General features: G+C 47.0%; 1 protein-coding gene across 3 annotated transcripts in view; it reads right to left on the bottom strand.

Annotated features, from left to right (window-relative positions):
* The window catches only part of LOC109878541 (golgin subfamily B member 1), a 163,341-nt gene that overhangs the window by 97,249 nt on the left and 50,797 nt on the right, over window positions 1-15,295 (bottom strand). For all 3 annotated transcript variants that reach the window (XM_031796515.1, XM_031796516.1, XM_031796517.1), the window contains 2 exons: window positions 12,285-12,368; window positions 12,051-12,176 (listed from right to left, as the gene is read on the bottom strand). In XM_031796515.1, coding sequence (XP_031652375.1) covers window positions 12,051-12,176; window positions 12,285-12,368 — 210 coding nt within the window. The remainder of the gene's footprint in view (window positions 1-12,050; window positions 12,177-12,284; window positions 12,369-15,295) is intronic.

Here is a 15,295-nt window from a genome sequence, read left to right as displayed (position 1 = left end):
CCTACTACCCCTCACCCTCACCCCTTCCTCTCAGACCTCACCATTAAACCTACTACCCCTCGGTCTCACCCCTTCCCCTACCTCTACCACCTCATCATTAAACCTACAACCCCTCACCCTCACCCCTTCCCCTACCTCTCAGCCTTCTACCACCTCACCATTAAACCTACTACCCCTCGGTCTCACCCCTTCCCCTACCTCTCAGCCATCTACCACCTCACCATTAAACCTACTACCCCTCACCCTCACCCCTTCCCCTACCTCTCAGCCCTCTTCCACATCACCATTAAACCTACTACCCCTCACGCTCACCCCTTCCTCTCAGCCCTCTACCACCTCACCATTAAACCTACTACCCCTCAGTGTCACCCCTTCCCCTACCTCTCAGCCCTCTACCACCTCACCATTAAACCTACTACCCCTCGGTCTCACCCCTTCCCCTACCTCTCAGCCCTCTACCACCTCACCATTAAACCTACTACCCCCTCGGTCTCACCCTTTCACCTACCTCTCAGCCCTCTACCACCTCACCATTAAACCTACTACCCTCGCCCTCACCCCTTCCCGTACCTCTCAGCCCTCTACCACCTCACCATTAAACCTACTACCCCTCACCATCACCCCTTCCCCTACCTCTCAGCCCTCTACCACCTCACCATTAAACCTACTACCCCTCAGTCTCACCCCTTCCCCTACCTCTCAGCCCTGTACCACCTTACCATTAAACCTACTACCCCTCACCCTCACCCCTTCCTCTCAGCCCTCTACCACCTCACCATTAAACCTACTACCCCTCGGTGTCACCCCTAACCCTACCTCTCAGCCCTCTACCATCTCACCATAAACCTACTACCCCTTGGTCTCACCCCTTCCCCTACCTCTCAGCCCTCTACCACCTCACTATTAAACAAACCTACCACCCCTCACCCTCACCCCTTCCCCTACCTCTCAGCCCTCTACCACCTCACCAATAAACCTACTACCCCTCACTCACACCCCTTCCCCTACCTCTCAGCCCTCTACCACCTCACCATTAAACCTACTACCCCCCACCCTCACCCCTTCCCCTACCTCTCAGCCCTCTACCACCTCACCATTAAACCTACTACCCCCTCGGTCTCACCCTTTCACCTACCTCTCAGCCCTCTACCACCTCACCATTAAACCTACTACCCCTCGGTCTCACCCCTTCCCCTACCTCTACCACCTCATCATTAAACCTACAACCCCTCACCCTCACCCCTTCCCCTACCTCTCAGCCCTCTACCACCTCACCATTAAACCTACTACCCCTTGGTCTCACCCCTTCCCCTACCTCTCAGCCCTCTACCACCTCACCATTAAATCTACTACCCCTCACCCTCACCCCTTCCCTTACCTCTCAGCTCTCTACCACCTCACCATTAAACCTACTACCCCTCGGTCTCACTCCTTCCCCTACCTCTACCATCTCACCATTAAACCTACTACCCTCGCCCTCACCCCTTCCCGTACCTCTCAGCCCTCTACCACCTCACCATTAAACCTACTACCCCTCACCATCACCCCTTCCCCTACCTCTCAGCCCTCTACCACCTCACCATTAAACCTACTACCCCTCGGTCTCACCCCTTCCCCTACCTCTCAGCCATCTACCACCTCACCATTAAATCTACTACCCCTCACCCCTTCCCCTACCTCTCAGCCCTCTACCACCTCACCATTAAACCTACTACCCCTCACCCTCACCCCTTCCTCTCAGACCTCACCATTAAACCTACTACCCCTCGGTCTCACCCCTTCCCCTACCTCTACCACCTCATCATTAAACCTACAACCCCTCACCCTCACCCCTTCCCCTACCTCTCAGCCTTCTACCACCTCACCATTAAACCTACTACCCCTCGGTCTCACCCCTTCCCCTACCTCTCAGCCATCTACCACCTCACCATTAAACCTACTACCCCTCACCCTCACCCCTTCCCCTACCTCTCAGCCCTCTTCCACATCACCATTAAACCTACTACCCCTCACGCTCACCCCTTCCTCTCAGCCCTCTACCACCTCACCATTAAACCTACTACCCCTCAGTGTCACCCCTTCCCCTACCTCTCAGCCCTCTACCACCTCACCATTAAACCTACTACCCCTCGGTCTCACCCCTTCCCCTACCTCTCAGCCCTCTACCACCTCACCATTAAACCTACTACCCCCTCGGTCTCACCCTTTCACCTACCTCTCAGCCCTCTACCACCTCACCATTAAACCTACTACCCTCGCCCTCACCCCTTCCCGTACCTCTCAGCCCTCTACCACCTCACCATTAAACCTACTACCCCTCACCATCACCCCTTCCCCTACCTCTCAGCCCTCTACCACCTCACCATTAAACCTACTACCCCTCAGTCTCACCCCTTCCCCTACCTCTCAGCCATCTACCACCTCACCATTAAATCTACTACCCCTCACCCCTTCCCCTACCTCTCAGCCCTCTACCACCTCACCATTAAACCTACTACCCCTCACCCTCACCCCTTCCTCTCAGACCTCACCATTAAACCTACTACCCCTCGGTCTCACCCCTTCCCCTACCACCTCATCATTAAACCTACAACCCCTCACCCTCACCCCTTCCCCTACCTCTCAGCCTTCTACCACCTCACCATTAAACCTACTACCCCTCGGTCTCACCCCTTCCCCTACCTCTCAGCCATCTACCACCTCAACATTAAACCTACTACCCCTCACCCTCACCCCTTCCCCTACCTCTCAGCCCTCTTCCACATCACCATTAAACCTACTACCCCTCACGCTCACCCCTTCCTCTCAGCCCTCTACCACCTCACCATTAAACCTACTACCCCTCAGTGTCACCCCTTCCCCTACCTCTCAGCCCTCTACCACCTCACCATTAAACCTACTACCCCTCGGTCTCACCCCTTCCCCTACCTCTCAGCCCTCTACCACCTCACCATTAAACCTACTACCCCCTCGGTCTCACCCTTTCACCTACCTCTCAGCCCTCTACCACCTCACCATTAACCTACTACCCCTCGGTCTCACCCCTTCCCCTACCTCTCAGCCCTCTTCCACCTCACCATTAAACCTACTACCCCTCACGCTCACCCCTTCCTCTCAGCCTTCTACCACCTCACCATTAAACCTACTACCCCTCACCCTCACCCCTTCCCCTACCTCTCAGCCCTCTACCACCTCACCATTAAACCTACTTCCCCTACCTCTCAGCCCTATACCACCTTACCATTAAACCTACTATCCCTCACCCTCACCCCTTCCCCTACTTCTCAGCCCTCTACCACCTCACCATTAAACCTACTACCCCTCACCCTCACCCCTTCCCCTACCTCTCAGCCATCTACCACCTCACCATTAAACCTACTATCCCTCACCCTCACCCCTTCCCCTACCTCTCAGCCCTCTACCACCTCACCATTAAACCTACTACCCCTCAACCTCACCCCTTCCTCTCAGCCCTCTACCACCTCACTATTAAACCTACTACCCCTCGGTGTCACCCCTTCCCCTACCTCTCAGCCCTCTACCATCTCACCATTAAACCTACTACCCCTTGGTCTCACCCCTTCCCCTACCTCTCAGCCCTCTACCACCTCACCATTAAATCTACTACCCCTCACCCTCACCCCTTCCCCTACCTCTCAGCTCTCTACCACCTCACCATTAAACCTACTACCCCTCGGTCTCACCCCTTCCCCTACCTCTACCATCTCACCATTAAACCTACTACCCCTTGCCCTCACCCCTTCCCGTACCTCTCAGCCCTCTACCACCTCACCATTAAACCTACTACCCCTCACCCTCACCCCTTACCCTACCTCTCAGCCCTCTACCACCTCACCATTAAACCTACTACCCCTCGGTCTCACCCCTTCCCCTACCTCTCAGCCATCTACCACCTCACCATTAAATCTACTACCCCTCACCCCTTCCCCTACCTCTCAGCCCTCTACCACCTCACCATTAAACCTACTACCCCTCACCCTCACCCCTTCCTCTCAGACCTCACCATTAAACCTACTACCCCTCGGTCTCACCCCTTCCCCTACCTCTACCACCTCATCATTAAACCTACAACCCCTCACCCTCACCCCTTCCCCTACCTCTCAGCCCTCTACTACCTCACCATTAAACCTACTACCCCTACCTCTCAGCCCTCTACCACCTCACCATTAAATCTACTACCCCTCACCCTCACCCCTTCCCCTACCTCTCAGCTCTCTACCACCTCTCCATTAAACCTACTACCCCTCAGTGTCACCCCTTCCCCTACCTCTCAGCCCTCTTCCACGTCACCATTAAACCTACTACCCCTCACGCTCACCCCTTCCTCTCAGCCCTCTACCACCTCACCATTAAACCTACTACCCCTCAGTGTCACCCCTTCCCCTACCTCTCAGCCCTCTACCACCTCACCATTAAACCTACTACCCCTCGGTCTCACCCCTTCCCCTACCTCTCAGCCCTCTACCACCTCACCATTAAACCTACTACCCCCCACCCTCACCCCTTCCCCTACCTCTCAGCCCTCTACCACCTCACCATTAAACCTACTACCCCCCACCCTCACCCCTTCCCCTACCTCTCAGCCCTCTACCACCTCACCATTAAACCTACTACCCCTCGGTCTCACCCCTTCCCCTACCTCTCAGCCCTCTTCCACCTCACCATTAAACCTACTACCCCTCACGCTCACCCCTACCTCTCAGCCCTCTACCACCTCACCATTAAACCTACTACCCCTCGGTCTCACCCCTTCCCCTACCTCTCAGCCCTCTACCACCTCACCATTAAACCAACTACCCCTCACCCTCACCCCTTCCCCTACCTCTCAGCCCTCTACCACCTCACCATTAAACCTACTACCCCTCACCCCTTCCCCTACCTCTCAGCCCTCTACCACCTCACCATTAAACCTACTACCCCTCACCCTCACCTCTTCCCCTTCCTCTCAGCCCTCTACCACCTCACCATTAAACCTACTACCCCTCGGTGTCACCCCTAACCCTACCTCTCAGCCCTCTACCATCTCACCATAAAACCTACTACCCCTTGGTCTCACCCCTTCCCCTACCTCTCAGCCCTCTACCACCTCACTATTAAACAAACCTACCACCCCTCACCCTCACCCCTTCCCCTACCTCTCAGCCCTCTACCACCTCACCAATAAACCTACTACCCCTCACTCACACCCCTTCCCCTACCTCTCAGCCCTCTACCACCTCACCATTAAACCTACTACCCCCCACCCTCACCCCTTCCCCTACCTCTCAGCACTCTACCACCTCACCATTAAACCTACTACCCCCTCGGTCTCACCCTTTCACCTACCTCTCAGCCCTCTACCACCTCACCATTAAACCTACTACCCCTCGGTCTCACCCCTTCCCCTACCTCTCAGCCATCTACCACCTCACCATTAAACAAACCTACCACCCCTCACCCTCACCCCTTCCCCTACCTCTCAACCATCTACCACCTCATCATTAAACCTAATACCCCTCACCCCTTCCCCTACCTCTCAGCCCTCTACCACCTCACCATTAAACCTACTACCCCTCACCCTCACCCCTTCCCCTACCTCTCAGCCATCTACCACCTCATCATTAAACCTAATACCCCTCACCCCTTCCCCTACCTCTCAGCCCTCTACCATCTCACCATTAAACCAATACCCCTCGCCCTCACCCCTTCCCCTAACTCTCAGCCCTCTACCACCTCACCATTAAACCTACTACCCCTCACCCTCACCCCTTCCCCTACCTCTCAGCCCTCTACCACCTCACCATTAAACCTACTACCCCCTCGGTCTCACCCTTTCCCCTACCTCTCAGCCCTCTACCACCTCACCATTAAACCTACTACCCCTCGGTCTCACCCCTTCCCCTACCTCTACCACCTCATCATTAAACCTACTACCCCTCACCCTCACCCCTTCCCCTACCTCTCAGCCCTCTACCACCTCACCATTAAACCTACTACCCCTCGGTCTCACCCCTTCCCCTACCACCTCATCATTAAACCTACTACCCCTCACCCTCACCCCTTCCCCTACCTCTCAGCCCTCTACCACCTCACCATTAAACCTACTACCCCTCACCCTCACCCCTTCCCCTACCTCTCAGCCCTCTACCACCTCACCATTAAACCTACTACCCCTCACCATCCACCCACCCCTCTCTGTCCTATGCTGTGTAGTCCAATGGTATTAGCTGTGTGTTGATATTTAGATGGATGAGTGGAGAGTAAGGAAGAGAAAAGACCCAAACACACCACACCGACACACACACACACCCTTACAGCCCCTCAGCGCTCTCCTGTCCTCACAAGCATGGTTTCCCCCTCTAATTGCTGCCATTCGTCAGTGTGTGTGTGTGTGTGTGTGTGTGTGTGTGTGTGTGTGTGAGTGAGTGAGTGTGGTATAGGGCTGCCACAGCACCACCTGATGTCCCCTGTCAGTACTACAGTGTTTGCTACTGCCTCAGTCACACCTCAACACCTACAGCAATCTACCATTCAACTGTCTCACTGCAAGGTTGCCACCAGGCACGCACACAAAGCTCTCATTTAACACACAGCTCTCAGTTAATACACACACAGCTCTTATTTAACACACACACAGAACTGTATATTATTGTTAACATATGAGGGACATTGTCATTGTTAACGGTCATGAAGATCAATCTAAATGAAAAACACACGCAGACAGAAACTAAAGACAAACTCACGCAGTGCTTCAATACACTGCAACCTCATACAACACTGATACATATTTCCGTACTGGATTAAAACCAATACAGATATTTTAATCTCTCTCTCTGTCCATCTCTCTGTATCTCTAGCTCAGTGAATAGTCGAAGCAAACTGTATTTGAATGGTTAAACAACAACAGTTAATGTTGTCTATTATTCATTCAATCACAATCACATTATAATGTGGTGATTAGTTACTCTGCCTGGCTTCTATGTTCCTATCAGAAGTCTAAGTATTTTGTAATGTTGCAATTTATAGATTTTTTATTCATATTCTACATAATTGTCTGTTAGTTTTACATCCAGACAATCTACAATTTAATATGTAATCTTGTGTTGATTATAAATGAGTGTTTCCCTCACAACCAATCAACTACAGCAATCTACACCTAACACAGACACCTTATCAATCAGAGGATCACACTGTCACACACACGCACACACACATATACGTACACAGCCATCAGTCAGCTTCATCAAACTAACTCATCTATCTTACGGTCTGTCTGTGAAGCCAGGGAGGAACAGTTGTCCAACCTTAGCATTCGTCAGAATTACAGTCTGATATTAACAACACACAGAAATATTCATCTTGGAGGTAAACACTAACCGGCTTAAAAAAGAAAACAAGATTATTTTACAAGAATATCCTCACAGAGGACCTCAGGGGTAATGAGGAGAACAGGAGGTTGTTTACATCTCTCCCCCCCTCTCTCTATAAGTCTCTCTCTCCTCTACAGTCCCTCACTCTTTCTCAGGTGAGATTTGAAAAGGTATGATTACTTTGTATGTGCGTTCACATTCATATGTTTGTGCACGCACGCATGTGTGTGTGAGAGAGTAAAAAGGTAGGATTGCCTAGGATCCCTGTCTCACTCCCTCTCTCTCTCTGTCCTATTCATATTTCACCTTCAATTTAATTTTTTCATCAGTCAGGGAGCTGCCTGCCACAGTGATTCAATTATGCTTTGTGATTGGCCCGCTGGCATCCTGAAGGGTCACGGAAAGGTTAAAGAATTCAGTGGCACAACATGATTATGGCTCTGTAGCGTCTGATCAGAACCGCTGCTTATCACATAACACTGGACCTGACTGGCTGGTTGTGTGCCTAGAGGTTCTGGAGGGGTTTACATGTTCACTGTTCAAAACAAATGTTTACATGTTGTGGTAGTTAATATTGAACTCGTAGGCGCACACAGCCGAGGACCCAAATTACAGCTACTCATTGACACGGAGGCAGGCAGACATTAAATCCTTGTTATACACGGAGTGAATAGGCAATGTAATGACATCAACTCTCATCTCCCCAATACTACCTAGAGACAGGAGCTATATAATAAGTCTGACTAATATCCAGCTGTGTTTTAGGATACTACGGAGATACTGAATAGGTTGCAATACAAACATGTACACTGCATCTATCCATATCCTCACTGGGGCCGAGCTCCCTGCCATCCAGGACCTCTATATCAGGTGGTGTGAAAGGAAGGCCAGGAAAATCATTCAAAAGTCACCAAAGCCATAGATGGTTCTCTCTGCTACCGCACGGCCATAGGTACAGGGTCCTGAACAGCTTATATTCCCAAGCCATAAGACGGATAAATAGATAACAAAATGGCTACACAGACTATCAGAGTTGACGCTTGTAATTTATTTATATTTTTGCACTGACTGTATGCACGTTCACAGGGCCCTAAACACTCACACAGACACACACAAAAATTCACTCCATCATCGGCTCACACACATAACATGCACATACAGTACCAGTCAAAAGTTTGGACACACCTACTCATTACAGGGTTTCTCTTTATTTTGAAGATTTTTTACATTGTAGAATAATAGTGAAGACATAAAAACAATGAAATAACACATATGGAATCATGTAGTAACCAAAAAAGTGTTAAACAAATATAAACAAATATATTTTATATTTGAGATTCTTCAAAGTAGCCTCCCTTTGCCTTGACAGGTTTTCGCACTGTTGGCATTCTCTCAACCAGCTTCATGAGGTAGCCACCTGGAATGTATTTCAATTAACAGGTGTACCTTGTTAAAAGTTAATTTGTGGAATTTCTTTCCTTCTTAACAAGGTTGGGGTGGTATACAGAATATAGTATGGTATTTTACCAAATAGGGCTATGGCAAGAACAGCTCAAATAAGCAAAGAGAAATGACAGTCCATCATTACTTTAAGACATGACGGTCAGTCAATGCAGAACATTTCAGCATATATAGGAACTCCTTCAAGACTGTTAGGAAAAGTATTCCAGGTGAAGCTGATTGAGAGAATGCCAAGAGTGTGCAAAGCTGTCATCAAGGCCAAAAGGTGGCAACTTTGAAGAATCTCAAATATAAAATATACTTGGATTTGTTTAACACTTTTTTGGTTACTACATGATCCCATATGTGTTATTTCATAGTTTTGATGTCTTCACTATTATTCTACAATGTAGAAAATAGTCAAGATAAATAAAAACCCTTGAAAGTGTAGGTATGTCCAAACTTTTGACTGGTACTGTATATTTATACTGACTCTACCTACACACACAAACCCACTCAAATACAGTTGAAGTCAGAAGTAGCCAAATACATATAAACTCATTTTTTCACAATTCCTGACATTTAATCATGGTAAACATTCCCTGTCTTAGGTCAGTTAGGATCACCACTTTATTTTAAGAATGTAAAATGTCAGAATAACAGTACAGAGAATTATTTAATTCAGCTTTTATTTCTTTCATCACATTCCCAGTGGGTCAGAAGTTTACATACACTCGAATGGTATTTGGTAGCATTGCCTTTAAATTGGGTCAAACATTTTGGGTAGCCTTCCACAAGCTTCCCACAATAAGTTGGGTGAATTTTGGCCCATTCCTCCTGACAGAGGTGGTGAAACTGAGTCAGGTTTGTAGGCCTCCTCGCTCTTTACACGCTTTTTCAATTCTGCCCACAAATGTCTATAGGATTGAGGTCAGGGCTTTGTGATAAGCATTCCAATACCTTGACTTGGTTGTCCTTAAGCCATTTTGCCACAACTTTGGAAGTATGCTTGGGGTCATGCTTGGGTCCATTTGGAAGACACATTTACGACCAAGCTTTAACTTCCTGAATGATGTCTTGAGATGTTGCTTTAATATATCCACATAATTTTCCTCCGTCATGACGCAATCTATTTTGTGAAGTGCACCAGTCCCTACTGCAGCAAAGCACCCCCACAACATGATGCTGCCACCCCCGAGCTTCACGGTTGGGATGGTGTTCTTCAGCTTGCTAGCCACCCCCTTTATCCTCCAAACATAACGATGGTCATTATGGCCAAACAGTTCTATTTTTGTTTCATCAGACCATAGGACATTTCTCCAAAAAGTACGATCTTTGTCCCCATGTGCAGTTGTAAACCGTAGTCTGGCTTTTTATGGCGGTTTTGGAGCAGTGGCTTCTTCCTTGCTGAGTGGCCTTTCAGGTTATGTAGATATAGGACTCGTTTTACTGGATATAGATACTTTGTACCTGTTTCCTCCAGCATCTTCACAAGGTCCTTTGCCGTTATTCTGGGAATGATTTGCACTTTTCACACCAAAGCACGTTCATCTCTAGGAGACATCTCTGTTTGTACAGATGAACGTGGTACCTTCAGGCGTTTGGAAATTGCACACAAGGATGAAACAGACTTGTGGAGGTCTACAATTTTTTTCTGAGGTCTTGGCTGATTTCTTTTGATTTTCCCATGATGTCAAGCAATAAGGCACTGAGTTTGAAGGTAGGCCTTGAAATACATCCACAGGTACACCTCCAATTGACTAAAATGATGTCAGTTAGCCTATCAGAAGCTTCTAAAGCCATGACGTCATGACGTCATTTTCTGGAATTTTCCAAGCTGTTTAAAGGCACAGTCAACTTGTGATACAGTGAACTATCAGTGAAATAATCTGTCTGTAAACAATAGTTGGAAAAATGTACTTGTGTCATGCACAAAGTAGACGTCCTAACCGACTTGCCAAAACTATAGTTTGTTAACAAGAAATTTGCGGAGTGGTTGAAAAACAAGTTTTAATGACTCCAACCTAAGTGTATGTAAACTTCCGACTTCCGACTGTACAATCATCATATTCTGCTACTCTGTTTATCATCCTGATGCCTAGTGACCCCTATACTTTTCTACCTCTGTCACTCCACTTTCCCTGCTGATTGTAAATATGGTATCATAAACTGGGTGGTTAGAGCCCTGAATGGTGATTGGCTGACAAAACATTTATTTTTACTGCTCTAATTACATTGGTAACCAGTTTATAATAGCAATAAGGCACCTCAGGGTTTTGTGGTATATGGCCAATATACCACGACTAAGGGGTGTGTCCAGGCACTGTGCTTGTGACATTAACACTTGAAACATATGTTCTAACAGAGGATATCCTTGTTGCATAACTAAATGGTAACGTCTTCACAAGACATAATCTAATGCAATGTGACGAGAAATAATCATGATGCTTTTGTTTCCTGAGCCTGTTTCTGAGTGATGGCTTTGTGACGAACAAACGAACAAGCACACACACACACACACACACATTCCTCCAAGGGGAGGTAAGATGTGAATAATACATTAGCAGATTCATATTGGGAGTGATGCTTGTCAATCAAACTCCCCCCAAAAACACAAGCCATCAGGGAGGATTCAGAGAAACTCTATTTAGGTCTGGTGTGTGTGTGTGTGTGTGTGTGTGTGTGTGTGTGTGTGTGTGTGTGTGTGTGTGTGTGTGTGTGTGTGTGTGTGTGTGTGTGTGTGTGAAAGTGAGACACGGTCAGTCGATGGGGCTGTTTGGCGCTAGATTCCCCTGGCGAGGCCTAATTGACGGTGCGACGGCCAAATCTGTCCCCCTCTCCAACGCCTCCCTGTACTATATTCAATATGGCTATTTACATGGCCCGCGTCAGTGAGCAAACAAGCTCATTTAAAAGTTCACATGCTAATGTGTGACATTTAAAGCAAACTTTACACGGGGAAAGGACACGCAACAATAGATTTTGATTCTTTTCTTGTCCGTGAATCTCATCAGGCATCTTCCATATTTATGAGTGGGAGAACAAAGGGACACCTTAACAGAGGAGAGGAGGGAGGGGTGGGGAGCTGGAGTGTGGTTTGGAGGGTGACAATACACATGTTGACAAACAAACAAGTTCTCCATTACATCTGGAGTAGTGTGTGTGGACTCATTGTGTGTATGCTAAGCCTGTGTGAGCTGTATCTATTGTGTGCACATGGAAGTGTGTGTGTGTATGTACCTGGCGCATAGTTTGCGTGTGTGAGCTCTGGACTTGATCCAGCTGAGACTGTAGGCGAGCCGTGTCCTCTACCCTCATTCTGCTCTCTCTCTGGGTCTCACACAGCCTCCTCTCCTGGGTCTGCAACTAACACACACACATACACACACACACACACACACACACACACACACACTAGAAAGAGACAGATATTCAAACTACCCTATCCTCAACACCAGCCCTATCTCTACCTACCTCTGATAGAAGAGTCTTCTCTCTCTGTCTGAGAGTCAGAATATCCCTCCTCTGTCTCTCTTCCTCCTCCCTGACACTCTCCACCTGGAACAGACACAAAAAGAAACAGATAGGAACAATTAAACAGAGACCTGCTAAATGATTCTGAGTATTAAGGTATTTTGGCAGAGATAGTGCATGTTAGCATAGGTAAAATGCAGAGAGAAAGAGAGAGAGATAGAGAAAGAGAGACCACTGTATGACGCCTCCAGCCATCCTCACTCCACTACCCCCAGACATCGACCAGACCCAACCGAGACAGGACAGGGATGAGTGGAGCCCATCACACCCCATCTCCCCAGCCAGAACAGGGCTATATCCCTCCCTGCTCTGTTCATTCACTAGAGCATGCTCCCACCATGATCCTGCCTATTGATTTCAGCTTAAGTAATGAGCCAGCTTATCCAAAAATCTTTAGCGTTTGGGCTCAAGTTAAGGGAGTCGATGGGGGCCATTTCCCTTTCTGAAAAGCACATGCAGACTTTTTATGTACGGAGGGACAAGACAAATCCTGAAGCTGATAAATCAATAGGGCTTTCTGTCGATGGACACACACACACACACACAGCTGACTAATGGTCTTTTTTTAAGGCAATTAAAGTGAGCTGTAAACGTATGAAGGCCAATCAATGTGGATGTGGGTCTATTATCAGTGCTTTAACACTGATATACTGTGTGTGTGTTTGTGTTTTAGTCTATTATCAGTGCTTTAACACTGATATACTGTGTGTGTGTTTGTGTTTTAGTCTATTATCAGTGCTTTAACACTGAATTAGAAGAGGCTTTAAAGAGCAGCTAGGGGTCTAGCTGAGGTGTGTTGAAGTCATTTATCTAGAACAGTAGAGACCTCAACATGTCACTCTACAGGACACTATTCTACTGCACTGCCCCCTTCTGCCAGAACTCAAAGTGAATCCAAGCCAATTCATTGTAGAACAATACCAAAGTTTATTTGTATTTTCTATTTCCGGATTAATTCAATGTTCACACCAGTAGAAAACATGGAAATGTAGTAAATTGAAAATGTAAGGAAAACTAACTCCGCCAGCTTAGTCCGTCGCTTTAGGCTTTCCCTCTCTGTTCTCAGCTTTGCCAAAGATGAGGAGCGAGTTGGTAAAACCAGCATACAGACAACACTTCCCTAAGGTAATTGGTTCCACATTAATATATTCATTCGACTGTGATTTGTACATCAGCAAAAAAGCTTCCCCTTTGATGTTTCATGCTGTGAACCCCCCTTATTCTCTCACACACACACACCTGTCCATATTCCCTCAGATATGAAACCAATGAAATTGACATTTTATATCTGGGGGGGGGGTCTACAACCTAAATCAGTAAAATATAAGATAGTGAGACTTGGTCATGCTGTGTGGAGAATGTAGATTGGCATGGTGATCGATTAGGCTTGGTTCAGAGGGTGGCTACAGGGGTGACTGGGAGACTGGTCATGCGGAAGACAGAAGCAGCGGACTACGGAGCCCTGGAACCAGGTCAACACAACGTCAAACCTTAAGAGTCTACGGCGGGGGTGGGGGGTCCTACGAAGCTAAAATATGGAATTGTTTTAAGATGGTCATACCAAGGATCATTTAGCTATTTGATGAAACATTGAATTTGGCCTTACTGCTATTAGCCCATAGAAACACATTGAATAACAGTTCATACACGGAAAAACAGATCGTCAAAATGAGGTTTGTTTTAAAGTGTCTGTCCTACTGTACATGTGAGCAATATAAGAAAGATTAGGATTTCTTTTTTTTATGGACCCATATTTAACCTCTTATTTTAGGCACCAAACTACTTTCATATATACTTCCATAAATGTTTTAAACTGGTACCAGGCTACCATTAGAGCTAGACCCTTAGAGGAGTCTTGTGAGGCTTGTCTCGTCTTTCCAAATAGTGGGCATATTAGATTGTAGGCCAAACCGTTTTCTGTCAAACACTGCTGTACCCCGTAACCCCGGCCACCTCCCACCGCGACATTGGCGGATGCGGTGGATTGAGCCGCTGCCCACGCAACAACAAAAAACTCCAGATATCTAGTTTAAACAGACAGATTTTGCTGGGGATTTTTGTATTATGCTAATTCGATTTCCGTGGGGGCGCGGAAACCAACTCTAGGGGGTTTTAACAGCGATAATAGAACTAAGGCCCGATGCTTTTTAGGCAACCCATACCAATAAGGCAAATGCCTTACTGGTATGGCATTTGAATATGGTAGTAGCAATTAAATATGGTATATGAATATGGTAGTAGCAATTAAATATGGTAGTAGCTCCACCTTTCCCTCTGATATGCCTATAAGCAATGGCAAAAATCCCACCTAGCCTATCTATCTATCTATCTATCTATCTATCTATCTATCTATCTATCTATACATCCAATCATTTGTGTCTAGGGGCTAGGAGCTGTTTCTGGACAGAGCCATGGAGAAAGAAAAGGAAAAACATTTGAGGTGATTTCTATTTCAAAGTTACATTGTCCTAATAGAATGTCAAACAATTTGACCTGGGATCGAAAATACATCCCTTGACATTTTTTAGATAATTGTTTTTAATCAAAGTGATGTTTTTGTGGCATTTTGGTCAATGGACAAATAGTGACCTTACCTTGAGAAGAATGGTGCATCACATTGGCTGGGTTTTGATGAACAAACAAGTTGAAGGTGTGTCAAGGCTTGACCCCTTACTGTCCAATCAGAATGTGCTCCGAATATGTGATTGCTTCAAGTTGTGTATTTATGGTCTTTTATGTATTGCGTTGTCATCAACTCCAATTGAAATGTTAGTCCTTTATAGCCTTGTTTGTTAAATAGCCTACAGAAACAAAATAACAAAATGTAGGCCTATCTCATATTTGCTTAATATGTTGAACACGTTTTTGAACAGTAATTGCATGGCTTCAAAATGTAAATGCATTGTTAACATAGCATTCACACTGATACAGGCATACTGTAAAATGCATTA

Source organism: Oncorhynchus kisutch, linkage group LG18, assembly GCF_002021735.2.
Source record: "Oncorhynchus kisutch isolate 150728-3 linkage group LG18, Okis_V2, whole genome shotgun sequence".
NCBI classification, from domain to species: Eukaryota; Metazoa; Chordata; class Actinopteri; order Salmoniformes; family Salmonidae; genus Oncorhynchus; species Oncorhynchus kisutch.
This window is presented reverse-complemented; position numbering and strand designations above follow the sequence as displayed.